The sequence below is a fragment of the Gasterosteus aculeatus genome, chromosome 17 (genome assembly GCF_964276395.1).
Source record: "Gasterosteus aculeatus chromosome 17, fGasAcu3.hap1.1, whole genome shotgun sequence".
In the NCBI taxonomy this organism is placed as follows: Eukaryota; Metazoa; Chordata; class Actinopteri; order Perciformes; family Gasterosteidae; genus Gasterosteus; species Gasterosteus aculeatus.
The window spans coordinates 20,001,723-20,018,443 of NC_135705.1; the positions used below are offsets into that span (position 1 = coordinate 20,001,723).

General features: G+C 43.8%; 1 protein-coding gene across 1 annotated transcript in view; it reads right to left on the reverse strand.

Annotated features, from left to right (window-relative positions):
- The window catches only part of LOC120835361 (receptor-type tyrosine-protein phosphatase gamma-like), a 208,674-nt gene that overhangs the window by 129,621 nt on the left and 62,332 nt on the right, over positions 1-16,721 (reverse strand). The window contains exon 2 of the mRNA XM_078091719.1: positions 13,974-14,090. Coding sequence (XP_077947845.1) covers positions 13,974-14,090 — 117 coding nt within the window. The remainder of the gene's footprint in view (positions 1-13,973; positions 14,091-16,721) is intronic.

Genomic DNA, 16,721 nt, shown 5'->3' on the forward strand with positions numbered 1-16,721 from the left:
GGGAGAACATGGGGCCTTTCCGTGTGGAACACAGAAAGGAGCTGGCGGGTTGGAGGCCAGGACCTACTGTGAGGTGACAATGCGAAACACCACCTCCCGTCCAAAACGTAATCACTGAATCTTTTTATCCTAGAAATGTTTGTTTCTGGGGCCAAACATGTTTAGTGAGCTCACATTTTACCCAATTTGAGTAAATTTACCTGCAGGTGTTCTCAACGTGTTCACAGGCGTAGACGTAGTTCAACGTAGGTGCAGAAGGACGGACAATGTGAAATCCTCCACCCAAGGCAACACAATAAATCGCTAGGCTGCTCCTTAAATCAATGTAGTAGAGTAGAAGTCAAATATTTTCTGCTAACAAGTCACGCAGTAAAAGTTTCACAGCAAATCTTTATCTAATATTGGCTATGAGCAATTGTGCATACTATTGCGCATGAACACTTTCAGTGAGGACGCATCAATAGCTCGTAGGATACACTCAATATAGAATCAATGAGCACCAACTCCTTTGATTCCTGGCGTGATGTAGCAAAAGAAGGTGCAGCCATCCACTGCATGGCTACTGAAGCTCATTAACAACAAAGCTATTGAGGGAGCACAAACACATTCAAACCCAATAATAATGTACAAGTAGATATCTGCCGGCGGGCCGGAGCAGAACAAGTTTAGGAAGCACGGAGGACGGACTGCGGAGTGGGATCGATGTGTTCAGCCTCCAGAGGAAGCGGTTCCTTAGATTTCACTGAGCGGAAGGCTTTGTTTGCTTCCAGGCTTCAAAGCAGCTCCATCCCAGTTCCTGCAGTTCGGAACGCTCAAATGCAAACGAAAGATCACTCCACTGGATTCAACCGGAGAGTCAAGCACCACCCAGTGCACTTTGAAAATAATATTACCTCCAGCCATAACAAATTCAACTTGTGTATGATTTAATCATACACAACCTCTCGGTTGCACGGTTTTACACCTTAAAAAGGCAATGTTTTGTTTTTGAGAAGATAAATTAATAGCACTGAGCATTTTTAAATGGACACTTAGACTTCATGGTATAGCTGAAAAGACGAGGAGACAAAGACATTTTGACATTTAGGTCTAGACAACATGTCATGTATTTAGCTTGTACTGCAGTAGAATATATTTGATAACATGCAAGTGGGATCCACTCGACGCTCTACATGACCAAACGGTAAAGGCCAGCTCACTGTAGCCAACCGCATCGATCTGTGTCACACAGAAACGCAGACACACACAGGAGAAGAGAGAGCGTTATTTCTTTGTGAGCATCGGTCTCCTCTCAGCCTTCACTGTCAGTCAGCGTCGGCAACAGATCGCAGACAGACTCACACCTCCTAAAAGGTTGTGTTGCTCGGTTTGCCCATGCGGTGAGGGGGAATACAACGACAAAAGCTCAACTCTTCACTGTGTTGTATGAATTAAAGGATAAAAACAGATGAAATGTGCATAAATAAATGACAGTGATAAACCCATAAAGACGTAGGCCTATAAACACATAAATGAATGAATAGATTGCTGCGTCAATGTCTAAATTTCAACATTGACTTTGACAAAAAAGCATTTAGAAATAAGCTTATATGAGATTACATTGTCGATTTCACGATAAATCCCTCCACACTAAAATAGTCATTCTAGTTCCAGGTTTTATACAAGACATTGGGCCTATTGTCCGGAACAGACAATACGAGACAATGCTGTGTTATTTTAACATCACAGCACGTGAACGTGTGAAGGATTAACCCTAAATACAAGTATGAGTCTTAAAATGAGCAGAATATGTCTTCTCTTGGTGATGATGAGACGAGCTTTGCTGTTTTTTGAGAAAATTCCGAAATGATCCCACTGTTTCCGTGAGTGGCTGAGGAAGCCGTTGATCATTTCCGCGTGGTTTTAGTCGTATCCGATGGGATCATTCGATTCCAAAAAGGGGTTAAAAGGGGCAATTAGGAACCACGGGAACCCGAGACAGTTTCTGGGCCGTGAAGCACTTCACAAAAGCCTGCTCGAGTTTATCCTCAAACTTTGGATGTACAGGGCTATCATAGAGATGTGGTTATCTACCTGTTTATAGGATTTATAGGGCAGTTTCTCATACTTTTTTAGACGATTTACAAACATTTCTTTGCATGAAATATTGCTGTATTTATTCACCAGTAGCATATAAAGTAATTTGTAACCATCAGAGCACTCACCATTTATCAAGGGAAAAAAAGTCCAAATAGACAAAGTAGTTACAGAGTTATTACACATTTTATCGTGGGTATGCAATTTTCGGAGCATATGCCAAAAAACAGGCTATATGTGCACAGGCCTGCACGCATCACCTCACCCTCACTTACAGACACGCACACGTAAACACTTCAAAGCCTACTGGCAGCAGATAAAGCTTCCTGTTTTGGCAGCTACACAGCCGTCATCCATCATTGCTAAAACAAATCCTTCAATCCCTGTCGATACAATATTCATTCAAGCCATTGCAGCGTATACTAATTTATTTACATTGCTGATATTTTAGCAGTTTTCCTTTTTTCTGAGGCAGGTTGATAGATAGCTTGATGGGTGAAGGGAGGTGATTTGGTGATTTAAGGCCCAATTCTGGGCGCTAAAATTGGTTCCTGCCAGAGTAATACATCAAAGGGAATTAAAAGGTGATTGCAATGTGTGTGTGTGTGTGACAATGAAACAAGAGGAGGAAATGGGTTGGTGTGATGGTCCCATGGTAACACACAAACACACAGGGCAGATGGATTATGTGGACGGACAAAGGAATTGGAAGGAAAGAATGGGGCAGAGATGGAGAGGACGGCCTCTGACACTCATTGACCCCAGCCTGACATCAGGTGGGTCGAACACACACACACACACGTCCACATTCACGGGCCTGGAGATTTTTTTCCTAACCGGTGAGTGATGGGGCACTTGTCTCGTCATCATGGCTGTCATGTCAGACATGGAGGATAGATGATATCCAGGCGAGGGGCCAGTTTGGCTCAGACAGGAGAGGGAGGGCTCAGCGAGCTCCAGTCCTAAGCCTCACATTCTGCATATGCTAAGATAACACAACTACAGGGGTAAGCAGATCAATATCTAAAGAACTCCACAGATGGACTTCTGCACCATATGAGTTATTCATGTGTTCAAAGGCAGAGAAACTTAATGTCCCCCATTTCATTAACGCAAACCTTTCAGTAAAACGATTAGTGATCTGCTATTTAGCAACTACAGGATTATTAATATGTAATAGTATGTTTTCTACGCCGTCCTCAAGGTCCACGTTGGTACCTCCCTGCAACGTCATCCAGTACATTTTTGTCAGTATACACAATCAATGTAGAAATTATGTTTTCCTCCAAGACCTCAGTATGCTAAACAATGCAGGAGAACAGCATGGAGTGTGTGGTGGAAAGTGTGGTCTTATTGACTTCAAAGTGATCATAGTGATCAAGTTGTTGTTACTATTGTTATTATAGTATGTTTGAATCAGATCAAATATTGGTCACAAAAGGAAGTACTGGCATGATGTTGAAATTAAGGAAATTAACGTGGGTCACTAAAATCACTAACAGCATATTTTGGGGACCATGAATGTGCACAGATAAATGTATGCCAATCAGAACAGAACATCCCTCAAAATGACGCTTCTGTTTTTTTCTATCCAGAAGAAAAGTAGATCTCTTCAGGACTGCAGAGATATAAAACCATATAATAATATCATGCATCACTGAAAGTTTTGTTTTTTGACGGAGATTCTCCAAAGGAAATCCCGTACAAACATGAACTTAACATGAACAGTACATGTCTGACCTTCACAGGAAACAAAATAAGGAAAATGTTTGTTTGTTTGTGTTTTGTTTCAAAGTAACTACAGACTTAACATTACTTAGGTTAACAAGTTCTGTGAATAAATGAATGTCTACTGGGTTTTGGAAGTCATTCCTGGTTCACGATTACATGGATAATATAATAATAAGTGTCCATATAATATACAAATTGGTTTTATGTAGCAATTACAGTACATTTATTTAAATATAGCTACAAATAATATACAGTATATGTTTATTATTAGATCTTCAAAAAAATGACACAGCAATGTGTTGGTGGCCCGATAGAGGAGATGTGGAGATGGATTGATCCTCTCAAGTTGAGTATCAGCAGCAAATACAACCGTATCACAGGAATACCAATTTCTGACTAACAGCTTCTTCCATCAGCAGGACAAAAATGGATTTCTGTTGATTCTCTTTTACGATTCCATGTCACACTTAACTTAAGTGACTCCTGCTAAGAAGTTACACAAACATGCAGTTATTGATCCCCTTGTGGAGAATGACTGATCTTATCTTAAATCACATATCTATGTTTTCCAGACCTTCCTAGCGGACTCTGAGATATATCTCTAAACCAAAGCAGGGCGGATGCACTCTTTTTCAGTGGAGATATTCACTTCAGATCATTGGAGGATCCCGGGTGCTCATGGTGGACCTTTATTTTCCCAGCCTGTGAGAGTCAGAGGTTATTTCAAAGGACTACACGCAGCAATTTTCCGCCTTAAGGGGACATGGAAGGGGGTGTTATTTTTACGTTGGCGATAGAAGCCTGGGCATTTTACAAAGGCCTTAAACTGCAGCTCTGTTTCTGCCTGGTGTCTGACTCAGAATAACAAAATAACACCTCTTCCAGCTGAAACACGGATCCGTGCGATTTAAGTTAAGCACAGGGCCGGAATTCTACAGACAGCAACTAACTGCACACCACGATGAAAGTGAATCATGCTTTGCTTACATTATTTGTGTTTGGCAGAAGTAGAAAAATAGGTTTACCATACCAATTATGATCAGTTGACCAATACAAAATGCATATTTTTCTCCTATAATTGTTAATAAATTGTGTCAAAGAAAATAGTGTCTATTTGTACCTGGGTTGTCACACATTTGGCTATTTACACCCAGCCAAGTTGAATGTTTGTCTTTATTTAGCATGAATCTTTCTGGCATACAACGTATGTGTAGGGTCAATGTTGTGTTGGATGTGCAGGGTCAATTTTGTGTTGGATGTGCGGGGTCTCGGTTGTGTTGGATGTGTGGGATCTCGGTTGTGTTGGATGTGCGGGGTCTCGGTTGTGTTGGATGTGTGGGATCTCGGTTGTGTTGGATGTGCGGGGTCTCGGTTGTGTTGGATGTGTGGGATCTCTGTTGTGTTGGAGGTCTCGGTTGTGTTGGATGTGCGGGGTCTCGGTTGTGTTGGATGTGTGGGATCTCGGTTGTGTTGGAGGTCTTGGTTGTGTTGGATGTGCGGGGTCTCGGTTGTGTTGGATGTGTGGGATCTCGGTTGTGTTGGATGTGCGGGGTCTCGGTTGTGTTGGATGTGCGGGGTCTCGGTTGTGTTGGATGTGTGGGATCTCGGTTGTGTTGGAGGTCTTGGTTGTGTTGGATGTGTGGGATCTCGGTTGTGTTGGATGTGTGGGATCTCGGTTGTGTTGGATGTGCGGGGTCTCGGTTGTGTTGGATGTGTGGGATCTCGGTTGTGTTGGAGGTCTCGGTTGTGTTGGATGTCTCGGGTCTCGGATCTTTTTTTGTGTTGGATGTGTGGGATCTCGGTTGTGTTGGATGTGCGGGGTCTCGGTTGTGTTGGATGTGTGGGATCTCGGTTGTGTTGGATGTGTGGGGTCTCTGTGGCAGTGTGGTTGGATTTAGAAAAAGAAAACAACTCTGTTAAAACAAGTTAATCAGACATGCTTTATACACCAGGGGGATAATCGCGGCATTGATGCATTCATATTGGGTTCTTTTTTCCTCTCTTACTCAGCAGTAGAAGCTGGACACCACACATTTCTCCAACAGCCACCCACACTGTTTGTGAAGCACTTTGAGTTGATATGTGGGACATGCGTTTGTTCTCATTTTATAGTACATCTACAATGCCTGTGCAGTGGTGGAGTATCTCAGCACGAACAAAGTGTGTTTAATGATAAAAACAAGCTCTTTCTATTCCTGTCCGTGTGAGTGCTGCAGCTTCAGGTTACCCTTGTTCTGTGGGGACAGGAACATTTTCCATTTCCATTTGCAGTATATAGCACAACCTGTCCTCTGTCATCAAGGCCTTGTAAAGCATGAACAATAGTGACTAAGTGGCTCGGCAACAAGACCATTCATCCCCTGTGAGGGAAATGTAGTTTCACAGTAGCAGGACCTCTTGTGATCTCTGTCATATCTCACAACTAATAACCACAGAGAGAGCGCCGCATGGCTGCCTGCAAACGCATTAGGGCGTAGGATTTGTGTACATGTACACACACACACGTTACCCATCATTACTACACTTATACTGCTAAATCTAAAACGTTATCAGTTCTGTATAGTCTGTATTTTATATGTTGTGACATTATTCAGGATGCATTATAAAATCAGTAATTTACATCCCATCGTCCTCATGCAGGAGTTTGTAATGTCATCACATAAAAGATTAAAGGAGTCATATGTTGTACTTAATACGTTCATAGATTGTGGGTGTCAGTTATATATATATATAATTACATACACTGAACTCAACATATGGAACTTTGGGTCCGCCTGATCGGCCAACTATATCATTAAAACAAAAGTTACAAATTTAGAAAATGATGACGATACTCTGTGAATGGTGCATCACTTATTAAAATGAAACAAACCTATCAAGTATAATTATTCATCTATAGATATATATTTATATATATATTTGAGAGCATGGAGAATCTTTCTCACCTAGTGGACCATTGGAGTTGCCCACTACCCAAACCGGTCTGGTTTACGAGCAACATAAACGGACACATGAGGAACCCATATGACCAAATGACCTCCTGGCTGCCGGGCAACACTGCAGCTGCAGATCGACACCTCAAATCCCCAGGAAGTCATTTGAAGTAGTTCTACCTCCAAGGTGACCGGATTTTAAGAAAAATGCTGATCAAATACAACCACGAGTGAATCAGAAGGTGTCTTCCAGCTGTCTGCATTACACACACACACACACGCTTAGTCTCTCCTTCTCTGTCAAACACACACACACTTTGTGTTTACAGGGGTGTAACACACCGCTTCTCACTGCTGCGGTGTTGTCACGGCCTCGTCAAATGATGTATGACAAGTCTTGGAAATCTTCAGCTGAGATGATTTGGGCCAAGTGAATTAATAATTCATGTTTGATGGAGTCTTTTTAATATTTCAGGCATAATTAATAAGCAGGGGCATCGCTTCCCCTCAGCAGAGGAAATCATACTCAACGTCAACAGCAGATAAATGAGACAGAGCGTCCTACCCCAGCCCGTTATCTCTCTCACACACACACACACACACACACACACACACACACACACACACATTAGTGTATGTAGACGCACACATTTAGATGGATAAGACAGGGGGCCGAGGGCGTAGCCCGGCTCCCCATTAGTCAAAGAGTGAGGAATGAGGGTACATAGTCACACACATCCAGGTTTGTGAGTGATGTGTGGATGTGGATTAAAAGGAGGAGGAGGAGGAGGAGGAGGAGGAGGAGGAGGAGGAGGAGGAGGAGGAGGAGGAGGAGGAGGAGGAGGAGGAGGAGGAGGAGGAGGAGGAGGAGGAGGAGGAGGAGGAGGAGGAGGAGGAGGAGGAGGAGGAGGAGGAGGAGGAGGAGGAGGAGGAGGAGGAGGAGGAGGAGGAGGAGGAGGAGGAGGAGGAGGAGGAGGAGGAGGAGGAGGAAAACTGACATTCAGCTCATTGAAAATGAAATCACGATCAAACCAGCTGCACTGGTTCTTCTCCGGACGACGTGCACACGCAGCTCTGCGGGGGAAGTAAGACACACACACACACACACACACACACACGCTGGCGCTCCCTCGAGGGCAACGCTGTGTGTGGTGGTTGGATATCATCGGCCGATATGGTGAGGAAGACTCCAAAATCAGCTTGGGATAACCCATCCAGCTGCTTCTGCAGCGAGGTGCTGCTGAGGGAAGGAGGGAGGGCTGGAGGCCCCCAGCCCCCCCCCCCAGCCAAAGGAACGTATATAGGGTCAGCCATGAAGGTCAGCAGAGTTGGGAAAGAGGGAAAAAGACCCCTACAACATAATCTTGTAGCGACGGAGAAGCAGTTCAGTCGGGTTAAAGACATCCTCGCTCTCCCTCCAGCTCCATCAGCCGACTCCTCCACCATCAGTATGAATGTTCTACCAGGGTTCAGACAATCAAACAGGAAGCCAGCTACTGATTGCATGGAGGGTTAATGGGGTTCAATTATTGTTATTGACCCAAAACGAGTCTACAGCGGACCAGTAAACGTGATTGAGCCTTTTCTGCACGAGCTGCTCTGGGACTTTTTCACCTGATTTCACATGTTTAATTACTACACAGAAGAAGAAAACACCTTTTCCTGTAGTAGCGGAAGTAACATTCTGTATTAATATCTATTAAATTATATAAAAGTGGGATGAAATGAAAATAAGTATTGTTTTAAATGTACCATTTAATACAAATTTTGAAATAAATACCCCAGAAATACACCATTTCCTGCTTCCTGATGAACCAAATTGCTGTCTGATATGTAAAAGTACTTTCCTAGAATTCCCTTCCAGTAGCTCACGTGATTCTGTTTGAGGTTCACTGTGTTTCTCTGCTAAAGCGTCACAATAGCACGATGCTTTAAGAAGGATGATCTGCTACGTTTGTGCGATCCATCACAGATTGTGAATTGGACACAAACACTTTTCCTGATTCATTTTCTTACCTAATAGCAGTCAGAGGAGGATGCAGCAGGAATTGCCTCTCTCCACATGAATGGCCTCATTTGTTCACACCAATTAAACTAATGTGTGAAAATGAATGTGCTAATGATTGATTGATGCTAAAAATCTAGCACCTTCGGCTGTGGGGATCATATTAAGCAGCCAAGGTTTCCACCAACTATGTTGAGAAAATGCAACACACATGAATATCCATTCATCCAATTCCTGGTGACTGAAGTCGAATCCTAATTTCCGATGTTCATAATCTTGTGGTGTCAAAGATGATCAGGTTTATTTTCCAACTATATATTCCTGCTCTGCTCTCTGAAAGATGAAGACCTCTGAACTGTGTCTCCTGTTTGCAAACATGAAATATTCTGTTTTGATTATTTGTGTCGTGATGTGTGGAGTGAGACTCTTTCTAACAGTTAACATTATGTGTGATTGCTTTTTGTTTCCGCATAAGAAGGTCCTAAAAATGTGAGCGTGAAAACACACGTATGAACCTAAAAAAGCTGTAAAGGCTTCGCGCACACACCTAACAGGCCTTTATGACTCCTCCCGGTGATGACTTGTCATCCTGAGATCAATCCTACGGAATCTGCTCCCGATGACAAAGAACTCCAGGATTCATAGTTACATTCGTTACTTCCGTTCACAGGAAACCCGGATGAAAAACGCCACATGGCACCTGGCTGAGCGGCATGTAAGGAGGGACCTGGATCCGCCGTGAGCACCAGCAGCCACGAGGGAAATCTTTGGAGTGCTTTTAAGCCGCTTGAGTTCTTTGGACTAGATGTTATAAAACAATGTTTCAAACGAGAGCCAATGGTGGAGCTCAACCATGATGGCAACAGCAAAGACGTCATTGCCAGAAGCCTGACAGCTGGATGTGACCTACAGGCTTCATCTACACAAGATCCCTCACCTCTCCCCCCCGTCTCTCTCTGTGTCTCTCGCTCGCTTGAAACGGAGCTATTACTCAAACAGGACAAAGTCATATTCAATTACAGCACGGGGATATTGGCTGTACAGTGAATTGAACAATTATGTGGCAGGGCTACAGTGGCAGATGTGCACGCGGCCCCACTTTAAAGGAGTGTGCTGTCAGCAGCGCCGGGTCATTCCATTACAGCTGCAGACTGGAAGGGAGGCGGCTGCCACATACTTATTAAACCACACAATCAAAGTCAGGAGCCGGGAAACAGTGATAGAAAAGAGGAAATGCAGCACAGGTTTTCATCTACCAATCTCCACCAGCCACATGTCCCACGTTGGGTCGCCCTTAATTCATGTAAAAATGGACTCAAGAGTTATTAATGAAGGAGAACACATCGATTAGCCTACATAGAATACATTTAGCACCGTACTCCTGGCAAGAAAAGTATCCACGGTTTCAATTAAATGGACTCATTGACTTTACCAAGAGGTGTCAAATGAAAAGAAGGATTATTGGTCAAATTGAATTTAATTGAATATTATCAGTGAGGGGTCATTTAATGGATCAATGTGATGGCTACATTCGCGGTAGTTACATGTTTATAACCCTTTAATTCACATACAAGACAGAGTAGATGCTTTGATAGCCGCCGTTAATTCCTTAATTGTGTTTTGGTATTTTCAAGTATGTCATCTTGATTTAATGTAGAAATGCTTTACCTTTCTTATTTTATCTATTCATGTTTCCTTTATTTTTGTCATGTTTGACAGACAGACGCACACATGGATCAAACGAGGCCCACGTGTTTCCAGTTGTGGAAACAATGAGCCATTAGTAAGATAGTATTAGTATTTAAAATGACCCACTAAGTTAAATACTGATGGTTAGGTTTATGTTGTGAATAAGTCTGCATTAGTAGGGGCTTTAAAACAGAGAACCTGACAATCACACCCTGTTTGAAATGTTTCTGAAAGTGTCAATCATAATCATAACATCATAACTTCACCAGCTGATCAGCTCACTTAAAATGAGCGGTAAAAATATATCCAAGAAGATCACATTAAAAATGTCATTGATGATTTCTATTCTATTGCACTCTTAGTGGAGTGGAAACATTGAATAAAATGAAAGTAGTTCTTCTGCCTATTTCATGATGACGGTTTTATCAGCCAGTTCAAAAGTCAAATACTTCAATGTTTTGTTCGGTTTCTGACTGTCAACTGCTCCTTTCTCTCACACAGCTGTGTCATCTATTCATCTCAAGGTGCCACCTTGTTTCATCTCTATTCATGGCTTCATTTTGCCGGTGACACGTGCACCAACGTACTCATGACATTTCTGCACTTTAAAAATGTCCGCGCTACGCTGAATAGCAGCGAGTTTTAGATTGGTGATGAGAAAAGGTGAGATGGCAGAAAAGCTTCTGATAAATTCTAAGCATTCACCCCACAAAAGAAGCCGTGAAAGCTTCGGTGGAAGCAGCTAATGGGCTCCCATTTGGCACCATTACAATTAAAGATTTTTCTATATTTTATCCATCTCCTTTTTATGTATTTCCTTCAACAACTAAAGCAGTGTTTCCCCTCTGAGGAAAAGAGATTCATTCCAGCAGCTCTTCCAGTCACCGCTGTCCTTAAATGGGTGTAGCTCGGAGCCATCAATCCTCTTCTAGTTATTACCTTATTCCTTCGGTTTTCATTTTCTTGTGTTTATGTATTAACAGCTTCACTATCCGGAACCTCAAATCTAGGCCATGTAGGCCCTCTGGAAACCAGTGGCAGCACACATGTGTGGCCTCGGTGATCCTGAGGGGGACTCTCTCTGTCTCGTGCGTCGTCCAGCACGGGACTTGAAACCGGTGTTCACATCCAGTGTAAAGCACAGTTCAACGTAGATTTACGTGCCAAATGAATTAATAATTGTTCAAACGCCGGCGGTCGGAGAGAACCGACCCGACCTCCAGGCTGAACGGCCCGTCATGAGGGATGACCTGATACGTACACTTGATGGACGCCGTCTCCTGTCCTCGATGCGAGTCAAGGCTGCTCAAGGACTACTTGAGAGGTGTGGAAATATCATGATGTCTGCTGGGGCGGCGAATCGATGCCTTTCCTCGCCGGAGAGCGAGTCAGTTTGATCCCGCGTTAGACACGCAGCCACTGACGCAATCACGGAGAGTACTCCTGTAATGCATCACCCCTCACACCTCGCACGGACAGCTCAATTGGTTGCCACCGTTCATTTAATCAGCGTGCGCACACAAACACAGCCCGGCGCGGTGGGCATTTGTGTGATGACGACGGCACTATGGAGGTTGATTTGAGAGCAGCGTTCTTCGTCCTCTGTGTCCTCTGGATGTGTTGAAGTCCATCCTCTGGTCTACTTGATTCACTATATGGGTTCGTCCATGTGTGGAATCCTCCTTCGATGACCTCCCAGTGTTCGGGAGGCTACTGACATTGCTGAAGACTCGCTGGCAGCCACGCAGGGGGGGGGGGGAGGGGTAACGTCAATGAGAACACGGAAAGTTCTATGTTTTTGTTCATTAAATACGCAGACAGCTACAAAAACACAATTTGGATGAATATGAAGCAATGTTTATTCAATTGTAATGAATTGCTGAGGATGTGTTCAAACTGCGACGAGAAGATGTACTGTGCCTCATTGTGATGTGTTCGAATGTCTTCCACACCAAACTTACATTCCTACAAGCCATAAAGTAAATATGTAAGTTATCTTTATGTTATGACTCTTTAATAAAAGCCACGTGTGTGTGTGTGTGTGCCTTTGTTGGAGAAGATGACATTACAAACATCTCCTATTCATAATAGGAAGAGTGTGGAGTGACAGAGTAGAGACCGCCCTGCTTCTGATTGTAGACTTTAGGTTGAGCAGCTGTAAAACCAGTCCCACGTCTCTGTTTAACTCCTCTGTCTCGCTGATGAGGGCCGGTATGAGCTTACGAAACACTGGCCAATAATACAACTGGATTTCTCCTCTACTTCCTCTCTTGCCTGGATTCTACCCATCACGCTCCCCACCGTTACATCAGCATCGCTCAAAGAGCTGCGATCAAACGCGTGCAGCAGGAGAGCATCGGTGGATGTGAGCGTCAGCAACAGGAGCGCTAAGGGGAAACTGTCACCGGCTCTGTTTTTACCCACAAGCCCCGGTCCTCTCGCAGGCACGATGGGCCACCAATTAAGGTTAGACGAGAGAGCGAGAGTATTGAAATAAATAAGATAAAAGATCATTTGTGGCCCGGGGCTTGATTCGCTTGCACAGTGAAAGATTAATGCTGCCCCTCTAAAACACTTAAAGCTCTAAAGGGACAGCGGAAGTGCCTTATTTCTCTTCTGAAGCACTGGTAGAATAAAAAAGAGAGGCCCGGAGATGCCTCCAGGCCAGAGGGGCGGCTGAGAGAGGAAGGATAAACAGAGAGAGGGGAGGAGGAGGAAGTAGCACGTATACTCTATAACACACACAGTGCAGCATTAGCTCAATCACATGTCTTTGTGTTCATCCAGGTTTACTGTACCTGTGAAGCCCCCCATTAACTGAAATCAAACCCTAAAGCACGAACCGAGGGGCTTCGCAGTGGCTGTGTAAGCTGACGTTAAAGCCCAGGGCTGCTACATGGTCACGCATTCCCTCCAAATATGCCTTATTCATTGTTCTTTTATTCACAGAAAAAAAAAAAAAAACCTCCACTTCCTGCAGCCGTTTCACAGTAAAAGCTTCCAAGGAAAGTTTATGTATTTTGAGTTGTGGGGAAATTCTTAATGTAAGGATGGAAGGATGTTGAGTTTAAAGGGCAGCAGCAGCTCTCTAAAATGAATGAACACTTTTTGCACACTGGGGTTCATATACTATAATATTTGCTCAGTTTTTCATAATTTCAAAATGTTTAATAAATACATTGTAAAGCATCAATGAACAGTTCTGCGAAAAAGACATTTTCCAACAAATAATCCAGCGACCCAACATGTCCAACGTGTTTCTTAGTTTAGTCGCAAAAGAACCCTGTATATGACTGTCAATGTCAATGTGTGCGTAATCACACATTGCCAATAAAGTCGATTCTCACGTCCTGATTCATGGACGTAAGAACGATTGCAACATGCAAGATCGAATGGGAGCAGATGTGCATTCCGTAGTTCCAAACCTCCCACAGCTCTCAGAGCATTTAACACCAATCTCATCCTCCAGAATGTCCCCCAAAACATCACCCAGACACAGCCACGATCATGGGCACAAATGTACACAAACAGACACACACCTGAGTAGGACCAGTAGGTCTCCTCGGTGGCGGCTCTGCGGGGTCGTGTCCCGTCGACTGTGGCTCTGTGAAGTCCTTGGATCGGGGCTTGGGACTCGGCTTGGCTTCCTGTCAGCGCTGTGGGGAGGCAGAGGGGGGGGCGCAGACAGGTGGGTTAGCACAAACAACAGCAGCACTCTGCAGCCATAGATGGACACCTACTGCGCAGGATGACAGCTACCTGTGCTCTTAGCTGCTTACATGCAAGCTGCCGCATAACAACATGCAGAGTAGTAACAAAAGGTCTGTCTCCAGGACGCACACAGACGTGAGGACCACCACAGTCCTCCGACCAGAAGAACGTAGCAGCATCAGAAATACACCTTGGATTTGACAAAACATTGGCCGTGGCTTTGGCTGCTGTGTAATCATACAGCATGTCTGATGATGGCAGGGACAATGTCTCCTTTCAAATGCAGGTACATCGTAAAGAATAACGCCGGATCACCATGGCCCCAAATGCAAACACCCCAAAGGGTCTGCAGAGTCATTCAATGCTTGTCCGTCAACCTTTCCAGTTAAATTAATTGCAACTTTGCAATTATATTATGAAATCCTATACTAATTAGGTAGTAGGGCCATGTTCTTTAATTGCAGTAAATGAGTGTCTGTTGTTAGAGCTGCCCAACAGTACTGTACATACACAACTCACAGAGAAATGGGTGCTCAATAAGGGCCCAAATACGACTAACTATATGATGGAGGTTAAAATTGGTGCATTTCCACTGCATCTCTACAAAAGAGGTCCGGCACAGGCCGCTCTGTGCTGTGGATATATGATTACTAAGAAGTGGAGATTCGTGGTAACAAGTTTTATAAAAGCTTTTACAACGACTTTCTTATGTTCATCATTTAGAATAACGGGTAAAATCTTCAGTGGGACTTGAAATGGTTCATACGATGGTAGAGCAGCAACAAAACAAAACCAGAATATTATTTTTTTAACCACAGGATTCATCATGAAAAACAACAGACACAACAAATTTAAAAGCAAAATATACCAAATATGGTTTGACAACACAAACCCCTCTCATGAACTAAATATTCAGCCATGACATATGAAATATTCAAGGTAACACTAATAGAAGCTTTGTGTCCTCTAACAACAGTGACCCTCCTCTCTCCAACCCCACGTTTCCTCCAGCAGGTCACAGGATGCAAACAATAAAAAGGTTAGACTTCTTCAAATGTGTGGACAAATGATGACATCAATCATGTTCTGATAGAAAGTCAAAGTATTCAACGTTTTTGCAGGCGTTGTGGAGGAGATGGAAACACACCGCCACCCACCTCACCATGTTTTCATTCTTTCGAATGTAAGTACGGCTCATGTCTGTGAATGCCAATGAGGGGCAGCACCGGGGCTTTTCTATGAATTACATTATTGATTCCCAATACTGGTCAGAAGAGAAAATGTAATTATGCACGGACCCGCCCTAACCCCCTTCATCCTCGCCAAATACTGCTCCTTTCCCTTCCCTCTTTCTCTTACTTGACTTTCACTCAGTGGATTTTTCTTCATTTTGCTCCTTCCTTTGGTAACTTGCACCTATGCCCCCCCCCCCCATCAATGTCCATCAATCACATCGTGACCGCCAAACCTTTCACAAATGGCTCTCCAGCAGTAACTGTACCTATATCACCTTCGCAGTAGTAATTAAGTGTGTTATTAGGTCCTCCGAATGGCATTTTTTAAACTTTTGTAAGTGTACCACCACCACGGTCAGGTAAGCTGCTCCACCCTAAACTCTGCAAGCAGCAACATGGTATCCTCACTCTGTGAACACGGCTGGAAAAGGAAGTGCTTTGACGGACAGCAGGGGACACGTGTCCTTCTCAACTGATGACTCAAATCATCGACTTTTAGGGGAAAACCTTTCCCTTTGCAGCATGTAAATAATTACTTCTACTGAATAGATGACAGTATATCCAAATGCTGTATTTACACAGAGCTGATGCCCCACTACGGTGAGCCGACTGACCCAAAATGACAACGTGATCTCCAAAACCCGTTCGTAAAAAATGTATAAGAAATATTTGACATAGAAATTCGTAACAATACATAGGAACTGGCGGTGGTTAACCACGCCCCTTGAGTGAAAAACACAAACGTCTCTCCGCCATGTTGGATTTTTTGAGTGGGTTAGGGTTAGTATTCTATTCTTACAAGTTAACATTGATTTGTCGTTAAAAATGCAATCATATCAGGTTTATTTTACATCGTTAGACTTCACAAAGTGTGTTTACGGGGTGCAGGTCCCCATTCACTTTGAATAGGGTGACGTCATTTTGTATGTATCTCTACGAAATTTGTATTTTCAAGATTTTCGTATACATTGATCAGGTTTTGGAGATCAGGCTGAAAATGAATATCATTGAGAGGTGGGGGTAAAGTCAGTGACAGAGAAAAGAGGCAGCATGCGGATGGAAAGCAGAGGTGAAGGACGTTGAAGGAGGAGCCTGACAGATGAGAATGGGAGGAGGGTGAGACAAAATCAAAGAGATGGATTAAAGAAAGCCACGGGGGGGGGGGGGGGGGGGGGTGCTGAAGGAAGAGGGATGTGGAGTGATAGGGTGTAGAAATAGGAGGAAAGAGCACAAACTCAGAATTACACTCCTAGCAACAGTTACCGGGTCACTGATGGACAGCGCATTGCATGGCAACCAGTCGGCGGAGAGGACAAGAGATGAACAGAGGCCCACCGTTAG